Source organism: Montipora foliosa, chromosome 4 (genome assembly GCF_036669935.1).
Source record: "Montipora foliosa isolate CH-2021 chromosome 4, ASM3666993v2, whole genome shotgun sequence".
Taxonomy (NCBI): Eukaryota; Metazoa; Cnidaria; class Anthozoa; order Scleractinia; family Acroporidae; genus Montipora; species Montipora foliosa.
This window is the reverse complement of record NC_090872.1, coordinates 43,196,993-43,211,992: the sequence shown is the minus strand read 5'-3', so window position 1 is coordinate 43,211,992 and position 15,000 is coordinate 43,196,993. Positions and strand designations below refer to the sequence as shown.

Here is a 15,000-nt window from a genome sequence, read left to right as displayed (position 1 = left end):
GGCCAATTTAGCCCTTTACTTTTACAAGGCTGCATGCAGGCTTAACCCAGGGATAGTATTCTAATAACCATCCTAAGGCTCAAAATTGCGACCGATATGGTCGCCAATGAACTCACCATGTGCAATGTGACTAACATTTGTTTCTTGGCGACCAAAAATTCTAGTTTAGTTGCCATAATCGCGACTTCCTTTCGCTACGTTGAGGACACCTTATGTTCTTCTAGTAAGCCATATTGAAAGATCTTTGCTTCTTATCACTTAACGTAAGAAAAGAAGTCAATCCACCCTTTTGCTTTGCTGTGTCTCCCTATAATGCATTACAAACCCTTGGTCATTGACTTTGTCTTGTATGCCTTTGTATTGTTCTTGACCCAGGTCCTTCACGCCAGACCTCTGGCGACTAATTTTTTAGGTCCAAATATTATCTTTTGGGCCCTTTCCTAAGAAATTTGCCCCTGAAACAAGTCTTCAGGGGCCACTTTGGCCCTTAAGTATAATTTTCTGGCAGAAACACTGAACTATGATGTTTTTTTCTCAGTACCTGGCCAGGGAAAATGGTTCCTGTTTTATTGTGTCTAAACACTTACATTCCTTACTGTGTTAGTTTTTCTAAAAGTGGGGGCCTTATTTCAATTCTTGTTTAAGTAGTGCACAAGAGAACAATTGTTTACTGTAGATAAATTGCCATCTTGATGAACCATCTTAGCACTGAAAGTAGTCAATAGAACATTTATGAAAGCTGCTGTATATATTTTAGTAACAGAGTATTAGTTACTCAGAGAAGATAAATAAAAATTACATATTCCAAAGTAGTATTCTTTGATCTAGGCAGTGATAACTATATAATGTATCATATATAAAGTATCACATTGAAAACGTTTGTATTAATCAAGCATTCCCAACCTTGTCTTCAATCAATGTTGGCATAATAAAGGCATGTTGAAAGAATTTGCACTGTTTATGTCTACTTGTGTTGGTGAACTTTATACTACTTATTTGAAACCTTTTATATTCTTCAAAGCGGTTTACAGATAACTGGATGGGGTCTGGGGTAGTAGTTAGAAAGGTTTTCCTACCATTACTGTTTCCAAACTAGATTGTTTCTTTGGTCACAGCAGTGATTATTATCAACCAGCAACATGCAACAACAAGTTGCAAATTGCAAATTCCTCACCCACACAATGTACAAATGTGCAGTAGTCACCCACCTCTTCGGAACCTCTAATTTTATTTGCTCCCGGACTCATCCACCTCTATTGTTTTCAAGAATAGGCCATTGTTTCTGTTGTTTATTTTATTGTTTTCTTGGCCAATCCTGTTAAACCTTACGAGAGGTGCATGGCACCTCCAAATGTGTGTTAGAGGAACATTAATTAACATTTCCAAGTACGGGCAAACTGCAGTCATGAGAGTTTCAGCAATATTGAAATCTCACCACTGATTGCTTTAGACATGGGAAAATTCTTCTGCTGGCTAGGGAAACACGAAACAAATTTCAATGGGGTATACTCAGGAACATGCATTGTATACAGTCTATATCTAGTCCTCTGCCTACCCCTTTGAAATTTGTTTCTTGAGTGTACATAATATGGGTGAAATGGCAGTGTTCATATTGTTTTTTTTAGTAGAGCTCTGCACTGTTGCAATATGACAAAGGTTAAAATAACTGCTCAGACATTAAGGTTAAAGGTAGAGTCTGCCTACAAGCCAAGTGGGTTAACAGGCCACTCTGAGCTTATCCCAGTTTCCTAAGCATAAACCAACCACCGGTAAGAGTATCTCTACTCTGCCCTGGATGGGATGCAAGTCCATCGCAGGGTTATCCCAACATTAAATTTGCCATTACCCATTTATACACCTGGGTGGACAGAGTCACTGTGAGGTTAAATTGTCTTGCCCAAGAACATAACACAATGTCTCAGGTCAGGACTCAAACCCTTGATCGGGAGTCAAGCACATTAACCATGAGGCCACCATGCCTCCACATCAGACATTAAAGAATGTAGTATAAATAACCAAATGCAACATAGGAGCATTTATTTGAATGATTATGCATTTTTACATGATCAGTTTAAAAAAACCTTTTGCCATCTTTTGAACCAATCAGAAGCATTTTAACCAGTACTAATCTTAACAGGTCACTAAACCCTTTCTTGCACTTTGCATCAGCTACATATATACAAGTTTATTTGATTGCTTCATTTGATAGTCTGTGCTCATTGCGATTGACCAGAGTTCTTACTCTGGTTTTAGTTTTACAATGTGTCATTGAGCCCCCCCCCCCCCCCCCCCTCCTTCCAACCAATACACTTAAGAATTAAGAAGTAGAATAACTAAGTAATTTCATATGCATATAAACAGTATTTTCTTCCATTTTACACTTAGTCTGGTGAACATTAAAATTCAACAACACACATCTTTGGATAAACTCATTTCCAGTATTATTCTGTAGATGTCATTTGATAAAGAGAACAATGCAACAGGTCATTTTGGCAAACATAGTTTACTGGAATTAAGTGGTGCTCAAGGTTAGACAAATGGTAAATCAAAGCCTAACAATTCATGCAAAAACTTGGTGCAAGGAAATCAGTTTTGTAGTTTGTGGGCTGCAAATAGGATATACTTACTTAGCAGTCAAACTTTTTTCCCAGGTTAATTAATACAATAAACAATAAATTAACAATTGAAATAATTACTTGTTTTCTCATAGTAATTCAGTAGATTGAAAAAAACATAAGTATTTAACCCCACCACCAAAAAGGTTGCTTAAAATTTATGGGCATGAAGAACATCCACTAGCCCAACTGAAAAATTAACAACTATATAGCCTTGGGTTATCAGGCAATAATATCATTTGATTAAGGAACTGAGTGAAAATGTGGTTCAGCAAGGAATAGACCATATTCGTATTCTCGGTATTGGACTGGAACTAGCTTACAATGGAGGCTAATGCAGGGGAATCTTTTCATATGCAAATACTTTTTAATGTATTCCCCCGCATAAGCATCCATTGCAAGCTAGTTCCAGTCCAATACTGAGAATACGAATATGTATCTATTGAAAATGGGTTTCCAGATTGTTTCTAATTATTTATACATTTTCCTATATACATTCAGATTACAGTATCAGCCAGAAATAGGTTATAGAATATCACCTATACAATGTAAGTTTTTGCAAAAATTAGATTCTCTTTGCCCCTAAGTTTTTAATTGAATCAAAAGCCTAATAATCATATAAATTTTCATACCTGTAGATCCAAAAAGGGTCAATTACAAGGGTGTGTAGTCCTGTTTTTAGATCATTAGAGTATATTTTTAAGTCATTTAAAACTGTATACTGCATGTGTATAATTAACTTAAGACTCAATTTAATAAATTCTGTTAATTAGACTTAATAAAAAGCGATGCCTGTGAATTAAGGAAATCATTCAATCAATCGATAATTTAATTTCAGTCAGACTAATTAAAATAAGCTTATATAGAGTTAATTACTTCATGTTCACATAGCAAGTTGGAGTATGTGACTCGATCATGTTGCTTGAATAAGCTTAGTAATATGAGGCCACAAAGAGTTTTTTACTCTGTACTTAAGAGCAGCTGAGTTTTTCTCTTTGATGTTCAATCTGATTTCAGTGACAGTTAAATAAAGTGAGTACGAAAGTGGAATAAACTTACAAATGCTCACAACGTTGTATTGAGATACTTTTTTGGATTTTTGTACAGGTACTTTTATAGCGCAAAAGTCCTGCTCCAGAATTAAAACGTCCGTAAAAATATTTCATCTTACTGCGAAGCCACCACTGCCTCGTGTACAAAGCGTTCTTTGACCGGTGTTTTGCGTCCTACGATGCTTCGCCGCCATTTTGTTTTGGTCTTTCTCAAAATGTCACGTGATAAAAATCTCCAAGATATTTGGAGATTTTGTACCACGTGAGTTCAGCGTTGGCCAGGGTCTTCTCCAGACGAGCCGCCATTTTGAAAATCGCTGAGGAGAAGGCCCTGGGGACGAGGTTGTGTATGCACGTGACGAGAATCAAGCTGCGCCCTTGATTGGTTGGTCTCAATTTTGGGGTAATTTGTGTCGCATACATGACATATTACACTGAATGTCAGAGAAACGAAGAGAGGTTGGTCGGTCAATGTTCTTTTTTCAGAACTTCTGTGATGGGTTGGAAATCTAAAAAAGGATGTAAGATTTTATTAAACGTAGAAGAAGTGATTTTGAAAAACAATTCGTTATAAAAAACTGCGATAAAATATTTTTAAACACACTAAAAGCCAAAGAAGCTTAGGAATTGCGGGAGCAGTCAATTTGATTGTTTGGTTTTCTAAATGCTATATTCATTAGAAAACGCAAGCCTTCTTCTTAAATACTCAAGCATATTCCATTGGCTAAGCTTTTTGTTGAACGTGTAATATTATTGTGCCTTTAGTACTTTTAACCAATTTCCAATTTTTTTTACTTTTTTGAATTGACTTGATAATGTTTATAATGTGGTTATATACAAATGTATAATGTCGTTAATAGGTAACGTCGTCGTACCGTTTTTAAACTTTTTAAAAACTTTTTAGCTTTTGGTATGTTCAAAAATATTTTATCGCAGTTATTTATAACGAAAGATTTTATTAACAAGCTTTTTTGTACTCTATATCCTTCTTTACTTGTTTTGGCATTACGTTATTATTATCACCCAATACTGAAATGCTGTAAGCTTACTGTTGTCAGAAAGATATAGTTTTAGATACTTTTAACAAGTTTTTACAACGGTAGGCAGCAAGTTAAGATTTCAATACACCGGAAGTCAAGGTTTTCAATATACCGCCTTCTAGTCATTTAGACAGCATATTTTTTTAAAGGAGTTTTCATAGTTGTGTTTCTTCAATTGTGTGGTACGACTTTTAATTCAAGCTTATTTTAAAGGAGTTTTTGAAGTAGTGTTTCTTCACTTGTGCGATGTGACTTTTAATTCAAGCTTATTTCGACAGGCTCAAAGTGAAGACTGATAAAGGCAACTTTGACATAGTTCTGAATGAAGGTTGGTTAACCCTCGGTATAATAATAAGTTTTTCTTCAAGAAATAAAATAATAGACCTTATACCTGGTATGTTGGCTTCAGCCATCATTCATATTTAGCCTTAGGTAACAGCAATGTAGAACTACATGTAAGTACAGTACGATACCATTTTAGGTCCTGAACTATGGATGCTATATATAACTCATATTGCTAGGAATATTTTGGAAGACTGGAAGCTTTCAAAAAACAGATAGGAAGACAAATCTTGGGAAAAAAGGTGTATATTTATGTACGAATTAGAGCTTGGAGACCCTTAAACAATGTTATTACCTATGTAACTAGGTAGGGCTCAAGTTGTAAGGAGGCAGTGTGGCCCAGTGGTTAGGGGGCTTGCCTTGAGGTCCGGAGATCCCAGGTTCAAGACCCGCTCTGACCACTGGTTGAATTTGATCCTGGTAGTCCCTGGTTCAACTTCCCAGCTGCACTTGTAAATAGCCAACTGGTTTGCCTGAGTCCAGCCAGTTGGGATTCTTAACAGTTTTTGTTCTGTTCTGTCATTTTGTTGTGTTTCATTGGCCCTGAAAAGTGCCTGTGGGGAGCGGTCAATTAAGTATGTATGTATGTATGCATGTATGTATGTATGCAAAGCAATATTTTTTTACCCTTTCATGTGGAGAAGAAAACAACTCTGTCAAGAATAGCTACAGACTACTAGTTTGAGAAGTAATTGCTTGTAGTTTAAGTGGATGTCCTTCTGTAAATTCGCATATTGTCACAAAATGCTCTAATGTTTTTTAGAGAATTTTTTTGATGCCAGAGGAACAGACCGAGCTCTTAAGGCAAGTAATAAAAGTCATGTTTCGTAAATTAATTGAATGATACTTGGCATGCAATGTCCACCTCCTATGTACTTTGCTGATATACATGTACCACTATTGTCCTGTGCAATCTACTTTACACTGGACACTCCTCATGTTGGATTTTTGACTTTGAAAAATTGGGAAAACAACTACCGGTAGCTTGCTCCTCAGTGTAATAATCCTGTGTAAGACAAGATTGTAGTAGATTATGTTCACCATCAGTAGCAAATGGAAGACTGATGATGTTTGTCACAAAAATAACAAAATAGAGTGCTTCTCCTATTGCGATAACTCATTAGCTATCAGCATAGTTACATGTACTGGAAGTAGAGGAGACTGGTTATGAAACCCAGCAAACTTCAAAGGGGTGCTCTATTGTTTCTGATTTGATGTTGAACCGCACCATCACATGATCACGACAGTGCTCACTGTTTTCAATCCAACATGGCAGATGATGGCGATTTCTAGCTGAAGACGGTTTTAAAGCGATTTTTAACCTTAAAGTCCCCTTTCCAGTTCAGCACATTTCAATGTAATTAATTACTATTAAGCCTTTTGAGGTTAGTTTTTGACACTGGTGCTTTTAAATGTGCTGGCTTTGTTTGTCTGCTTCCGTTTGTTGCGTGAGAACTTTTGATGCTCTACAACTTTCTTGAATGCAATCCTGTGAGAATTTATTTTTAAGTTCCATTTAGGCAAGCTTTTTAAAGTCGCAACTTGCTTGCACGTTTCTGCAAAGTTTTTGTAGCACACATCTAGATGACTTAATTCTTGTTCATCATGAAAAATATAGCGAGGTTATATAGCATCAGCTTCTCACACTTGTGAGTCTTCGCGGGCATGTTTAGAGTAGGCAAAGCCCCGCACCCAGGTTACTTTTTGGTCATCTTTGCAGACCAAACTGTAAATAATACAAAACCTCCAATTAGAAAGGATTACCAAGACAATTTGAACTAAAAAATCATCTTTACAGCATGCCTGTTGCCTAGCTGTTGCTCGTCACAAAAAAATGTAAACACAAGAAACAATCGATTGTACAGTACTTACATACATGTATTTCTATGTCCTCGCCAGCGAAATGCTTTTCACATGTGAAAACTTTGTCATTTTCAATCTGTTTTTTTTTTTTTTTAATTCAGCATTGAAAACTCTCGATTTTGTAAGCTGATTGAGCCAATTTTCTTGCCACTTTCGATGAGTCTCGTTCTTTGGAGCAGGCAAATTCCATATTCCTATGCCTTCCACGGCCAAACATAGGGCAATTATCACCTGGCCCAACTTTCCAATGATATGGCTTTACATAAACAGTTAAATTTTGCTTTAAAGAGAGAAAACGATGTTTAGAAACGCTAAAAACAACTTGACCCTCTCAATTAACCCTAAGTCATCTTGGATTGTCTCTGCACTGTCAATGTCATGTGACAGGTCGCAAAAGTGAACAAAGATATAGTCCTTTGAAGTTTGCCAGGTTTCATAGCCAGTCCCCTGTACTATCTATGCCATCAGGGAAGAAATATTAACTGCAATAAATTACCATCAAATGTACGTGTCATTCATGGTTTATTAATTAATTAAACTTAATAGATTTAGATACTAAACTTGGAAATTTTATCTTCAGCAGCAACGTTTTCATGCAGTATATACATGTAAGCTGATAACCAGTCAGCTAGTGATTCAGTGGTAATTGCCAATAGCAAATTGTACTCAAGGTTGAAGATTTGAATACTCTCATTAAGATAGTCCCAATACCTTTTAGGGTAGAACAAAGGGTTTGCATTCCAAGCCTCCTCAAGCAAGGGTGTCTCATCCTACAGCATTTAAAAGTCAAGTAACGAATGTCAACCAAGGAAAGACGAATGAAAAAGTAAACAGTAGAACTAAGAGCTATCAAAGAGAGAAAGTTACAAAGAAGAAAACTGCCTCTGCAACAAAGACAGTGGCAAGTAAAGATGCTAGTTATCTAACAAAGGATCAACTATCAAAAATACTCTCATCTCTCAATGGTGAGAATCGCAGCTCTTCCAACAATGCAGAAGGTATTATTAGATGTAACACTGTTTGTTATTACAGTATATACTTTATTAATTTAAATTCTTAACCTTGGATAATGCATTTCGCGTGCTCTGATTGGTTCACTCAATCTCGGTTATCAGCTCACATACCTTAGTTTGTCCTTATATGGTAAATTATTCTGCTAAGCATTGCTAAGCTAAAAACTCTTTCGCCGGAAAGCCTAATTTCTCTCTGAATAAAGCCAAAAATGAAGAAAAACTTTTTTTGTAGAAACTTTGTATCAAATCTGATGTTTAGAAGTACGCGAAAAGGCAAGAAATGTTTTTGTGATGAGCCTACATCGGTCTGACCACAAGGTATTATACAACAGATATAGTTTATATACTCCAGCCAGACACCAAGGTGCTTATGGTGGTCCACTGCTGATAAGGGTTTGTCGGACAACCAGTACTCGTGATGGCGAGGATCCTTAGATTTTGATAGGTGAAGGACCTTGGACTTTTCAGACTTCAGAGTGACAAGCCAGGAATTACACCAGTCATGGGCACTATGAAGGTCAGTTTGAAGTTCATCACAATCAGACACTGAAGCAACTTTCCGGTGAAGGATACTGTCATCAGCAAAGAGTCCACAGTTACACTTAACGGCTAAGGGGAAATCATTAATATATACGAGAAAGAGCAACGGGCCCAAAATGCTTCCTTGAGGCACTCCAGATGTTACTTCAGACCAGCCGGAAGAATGGCCGTCAATTATTACTCTTTGTCTTCTGGTAGTCAAGAAGTCTGTGATCCAATCCAATAATTGACCGTTGATTCCGTGATGTTGAAGTTTTAGTAGCAAGTGTGGATGAGAGACTTTGTCGAAGGCTTTTGCAAAGTCTAAAAAAATTGCATCCACGGAGCCACGCTCTTCAAGAATACGAAGCCACTCGTGGACAAGCTGGAGCAGCTGAGTTACACATGAGCGTAGTGGTCTGAAGCCGTGTTGATTATCACACAATAACTTATTATCAGAAAGAAAATTCATTATGTGATTGTGTACAAGACGTTCTAAAGACTTGACGATTACACTAGTTAAAGAAACCGGGCGATAATTGTCTACTGCCGTTTGTTCCCCTGACTTAAAAATTGGAACTACGTTGGCTGACTTCCAGTCAATAGGTAGTGTGCCACGAGAGAGGGTGTAATTAAAGAGCCTTGCCAAGATTGGAGCTAGCTCCATGTGGCATTCATTGAGCAACCGCGGGGAAACCCCGTCTGGTCCACAGGCCTTATTTACATTTAGAGATTTAAGTACTTTAGCCACTTCAATAGGTGTGCAAATGAGATCATGAATGAGATATGCAGGCAAAACAGTAGAAAAATCACGTCCACGTCCCGGTGTGGATGACAGATTATCAGTCCTATCATTAAATACTGAACAAAAGAATTGATTAAAGACATTTGCTTTTTCATCTGGAGTTAACACGCGAGAACCTTTAGATATAATACAACCAGGTGTATTCTCCTTCTTTGTACGTGATTTCACAAAAGACCAAAATCGTTTCGGGTTGGTGTTTAAAGAAGCCGTGAGGTCTTTGACATATGCAAAATAGGCTTTGTTTAAATTGGCTTTCACCAAGTTGCTAAATTTTTTATAGTTGGCCCATTTCGCTTGATCCCCAGAGAATTTCGCCTTCTTCCAAAGTCTTCGCTTCTTGTGTAAGAGTTTCTTCAAGTCTGAGTTAAGCCAAGGCACATCGCGTCGACGTTTAATCAACTTCTTCTGAATATTACGTTCTACAGCTTGGAAAAATAAGGTCTTCCATGCTTCCCCCACATCATCCACAGAGCTCATTAAATAAATGGTATCCCATGGGATCTTAACAAGATCCTCCTTAAGACCTTTCCAATCTGCTGTGCGATAGTTGTAAACAAACCTTGGAGCCTGTTTAAGTCTACCAGGTTTAAGTTTCCAGTCAAATTCGATTGAGGAATGATCCGAATTTCCAAGGCCTTCACAAACAGTGATGTTCATTAAGCATTCGGGAGTGTTTGTAAGGATCAAATCCAGAATATTTTCGCTTCTCGTGGGTTCAAATACCATTTGCTGTAGAAAATAGTCATCCACAATATCACAGAACACAGTCGATAAGGCATCGTAGCATTTCTGGAATCCCTACTTAGTGAAGCACATCAAAAGCATAGAGTCAGTACAGAGGCGAGCTACTCGAGTTATTTGCAGATCAGAGAAAGAATACCAGGAAAGACTCGGGACCTTGAAATGGCCCTCGCTTGAGTTACAAAGGAAGTTTATCTGCTTAGTGCAGATGTACAAGACTATTTTTGGGCACTGTGACATAGATCCTCATATGTTTTTCGATTTTAATGTATTATCGAAAACGCGTAGGAACCATAATTTCAAGATAAGACCTAAGAAGACACGTACGAATTATTTCAAATTTTCTTTTTTCAATCGCTATATAACGGACTGGAATAGCATTCCATCAAACATTATGCATGCGTCTTCATTGAGTAGTTTTAAATCCTATCGTTTACATGTAGATCATTTGTGTCAATCTTAAAATGAGATGTGATTCGTTTGGTTAGCTTTCTTTTTTTTCAAATTTTTCATAGATAATTTAGTTATGGGGAATATTCTTAGTATTGGAATTTAGTTTCCCCCAACTATTCTCCGGTCATGCGTTTTTATTTATTTCTCTTTTTTCTCGAATTTTATTTCTATTGTACATACATTACCATGACAAAGCATTATTAAACTATTAAACTATCTTCGTCAAGTTTTTTCTATTTTGCTCGGACGTTCTCTCTTTTTTCACTCATATTTCCTACTTCCAAATTTTTGGAGTTTAAGGAATTAAATAAAACTATTATTCCATTCACGCTTGTTGGATAAGAGACTGGTTATATCCAACTTGGCGCTACACGCCTCCTTGGCTATTTACCATCTCATATCCAACGCGTGCTCATGGAATAATTGTTAAATATTACCCTTTCAGGTAAGAGTAAACTTTTCAATTAATGAAAACATGTCTACCAAATTGATCAATAATTTTGTAGCAACCTTTTTAGGCTTTTTTGGTCTTTTTTTCACAACCATTGACTCACATTAAATTTGTTATATATACATACTGAGATTACTCACCAAAATGGCACGAATAAATAAATTTAGCATAAAGTAGCATAAAGCCAATAAAGTGCTTTTTTTTCACATGTGTAGGAGCCACATATCATGTTTTTTGATGTGTGATCCATATCAAGGCCATTGAATTCACGAATTTCTTGAAAGAAATGAATGAGAAAATATTTCTTGTTATTAAAAACTTCAGTAGAGGATTATGTTGAAACATGGAGAACAGAAACACGAGAGAAAAAACTAAGCAAGGTGTACAACTGTTCGTATGTAAATACCAACACACACTTTATTTATTTATTATTCATTTTGCCTTAAATACAATTGAAGGTGAGGAAATCTCGAGAGGCCATGAAGGCTTATGGACCCCCTTGTTAATTAGAGCAGAGTTTAACTAAAAATTGGAAAAAGACAAACAAACAAAATACAAAATGGTTTTAAAAAAGAAATGAAAAGAAGTTACGGAACAATATCATGAAACTACATGTAAGAGGATGGAACGGATAGTGTTGATAATATTTCACATGTTCACATGTTCATTGTTCTCTATATTAATAAGTTACATGTATTATAAGGTAAGCTTTAAGTGAGTGTTACCAACTATGGTAAGGGAGCTGCGCAATTTTGGACCTTGGTACAAAATACGGTAGTGACTTGTTTGATGTTTGTTCAGCAACCATGAGAACGATATGACTCAGCATTTCTGGTGTCAAAGTAATTATGAAATTGGCTTCCAGTTTGAAAAAAAGTTTTGAAAAGAGCAAGGTAGCATTCCATGGTGATACATGTAAGTAGAGTCTCTGTTACAAGCCTAGGAAGGCTCATCAGGCCGGCACTTATCTCCGGTTTCCATAGCATGAAGCGACTAGGAGTATTTCTTCTCCCCCCTGGATGGGATGCTTATCCATTGCAGGGTTACCCCCAGCATTTTCGCCGGTACCCAATTATACACCTGGGTGAAGAGAGGCAACGTGAGAGTAAAGTGTCTTGCCCAAGAACACAACACAATGTCCCCTGCCAGGACCCGAACCCGGACCTCATTGCTGATATTTGCTGGTATTTTTCCTCACCACTGCGGGGCTCAGAAAAATACTACGCAACTCGCAAAATATCAGCGCGTATTATATGTTAAACCATGGAATAAGAGATTTATTATTCCACTATACAAAAAGGTGTTATTTTGCTTCAATTTTATTTGGTAAGAGTGTTTCTAAAAAAATGCATCATCTGTACCTCAGGGCGCTTGCGAACGATGTAAACCACACAGAAAGCCAGCCAAATCTCCTTTATTTGATTGTATAAACGAAATGACGAGAGACAAGCAATGACAAGCTAAATTCTCGGGCTTTGTATTGTGTTGAAGACAATTTCATTCATCGAAAACTCCAGTTCTGTCCGTATTTGCTCTGTTCTACAGTGTAATACCGTCTCATATTTTGCGTGTTCTCTTGACCAAATGTGGTAAAATGACGTAATAGTGGAATAATAATGAAACTTATTTTGGCAAATTTAAATCTTTCCTTAAGACTAAGTATTTTTTCATTGTAACTCATAATTAGGATCTTAAATCATACTTTACTTTTTAATGTTATTAATGCATACATTCTTCTACCTTTTTTACGCTCTTTTGCGATAAATGTATATTTAAGTTAATTATTTTTATCATCCATTTGATTATATTCATAAAGAAAGATGCAGAGTTTTTGAAAAAGAGGTTTGCTAGGAGGCCATTATAAATCTGCAGGTAATATTCTGGGCTTCTGCATGATAGGAAGCGGAAAAAAATTAAAGATTATGCTGAAATTTTTGGCCCTATTATGCGTAAACATGTATTGATTATAGGGAAATTAAACTGGATTATGCAGAAATTTAAACAATTTATAGAACTTATAATTAGGCCCTTCCAGTTTATTTACATGCTTATGGTAAATCAGTGGGGCGTTTTTTTATGTCACTAATTGACGATCTGTTATTGCCTTTTTGATTTACTGGGCAATTGCAGAGAAAGGCAGCTGAGATGCTGTCTTATGCCTCTTTCAAAAAATGCATTATTGTAGGATTGATTTGTGTTTTCTGTTGTCATATTTGTGATGTAAATGAAATTTTAAGTTTTTACAACCTTCACTAGTCCTTCCCTAAGGGTTTTGAAGTGGCTGAGAATTTAATTTGCCATTATTTACACCAACAACTAGATCCGGTTTCTAGGCGTGCCATCTCAGAATTGTTGAAGCTGTCAACTGAATTAATTTGTGAGACAATGAAAAGTCTGAAGCCGGCAAAGTGAAATGTCGTGGGAATGCCGTAGTTTGCGTTAACACAAATGTATGGCAATGCAGTCGTCAGTTCTTTTTACTTTTTATTTTGGGGATAAAAGATTGTCCGATAAGTAAATTTAAAGGCCTGTATTTTGCATTTGCTTTACTCCAGTTTTAAGGATGCCACCTTTTCGAATGCAGTCACATGCACACACACACACACACACCCACACGCTAAAACAAATTGACAAGTTCCTGATTAGTTACTGTAGACTCTTTAAAAATTCCCTTTTCTTTGGTCTTATTTCTTTGCGCTCCATTTTGATGGACGAGCTTCTTGATTGTTTTGCTTCTTTTACCAGTAATACTGTTTATCCTATAGAAAAGTAACACTGGTTAGTGATGTCATTTGACGACCATGGGTGTTTGTAAATTTACTCGGTAGAACAAGGAGATCGACATGAACCAAGCAAATTACGTAATAACACAGTGCACAGCGTTAAGGACGAACATGATGAATTAAAAGCAATAGCGTAAAGGTTTATTGAATAGAAATGCTCAAAGTTCCTAGTGGTACAGCCTTGCAACTTGAAACGACAAGAATATATTTAAAACGACGGAACAAAGGTCGCAGGGTTGAGAGGTAGATCACGAAGTTGTAAGGACGATGAAAGTTGGTTCGAACTGAAAGGCGGTAAAAGCAAAACAGAAACTAATTATTTTAGCTAACTACCTATAAAAGTAACAAAAAGGTATATAGAAGGCTAAGGTAAATGTTAATAATTTCAAATAGCGCATCAATGAAATACAACAAGAAATGAGATCAAACGAGCTGATTAACAATCTACATGTACATATAGAATACGATGATAGAAACTTGACAATGATCATATCAGTGTAGATTCATCAATAAATCCATGCTGAGTACTAACGATTAAAAACTGATTGAAAACTAGATACCAAAGCAAATATATTAATAGAATAAGACGAGCAAAACTTAAACTTAAACCGAAACTAAATCCTGGAAAAAACGAAATCATAAAAATAGTAAAACTTACTTTGGTTTGCACACGCACCAGTGCTAGTCTTGACTAGAAGCTCTATAGAGAACTTGACGATGAGCACGAGTGTAGATACATGTAGAACTAAAATCCAGATGGATGAAGAAGTTGACAGTACGAAGTCTACACTAGAACTGAACTACTGTGGAAAACACTAAAACTTATGACTAGCAAAACGTGCCTGCGACAACCGAGAAAGCATTACGCATTTCCTATGCGGGTGTCAGGGGAAGGAATTCGCAACCATTACAGACGTGATTAAACGTTATCTATGAAGGTGATTATCCTTAAAGAAATACCGAAACACATACTAGCGATAATGTAAAAAATACTGTAAAAGAGAAAACATCACGTTTGAAACCAACATTCCGGCCCCTTAAAGGCAATACTGCAGATGGCCTTTACAAGAAGAAACAAACAATGTTTTGAAACATGAGGTTGACTAGGCTAAGAAACTAAAGTTAATCGCTAATAAACAATTACATATAATGTCCAATAAAGTTGAATCCACTTGCAATGGATTTTTTAGAGTTCAGTGTTCATACTAGAATACTTAGTTACTGTTACTGTTACTTGGAAATTCAGCTGCCTCCAGTAGGACAATTTTGTTGATTGGACGAACCAGCTCCGATGTACTGGTCTTCAGCTTGACAGAGCATACT

General features: G+C 36.5%; 1 protein-coding gene across 2 annotated transcripts in view; it reads left to right on the top strand.

The window, feature by feature from the left end:
- Positions 1-4,100: 4,100 nt before the first annotated feature.
- Positions 4,101-15,000, top strand: part of LOC138000828 (coiled-coil domain-containing protein 66-like) — a 102,685-nt gene continuing 91,785 nt past the window's right edge. For both annotated transcript variants that reach the window (XM_068847492.1, XM_068847493.1), the window contains exons 1-4: positions 4,101-4,188; positions 4,986-5,035; positions 5,813-5,853; positions 7,631-7,910. In XM_068847492.1, the coding sequence (XP_068703593.1) occupies positions 4,187-4,188; positions 4,986-5,035; positions 5,813-5,853; positions 7,631-7,910 (373 nt within the window). In that variant the 5' untranslated portion in view covers positions 4,101-4,186. The remainder of the gene's footprint in view (positions 4,189-4,985; positions 5,036-5,812; positions 5,854-7,630; positions 7,911-15,000) is intronic.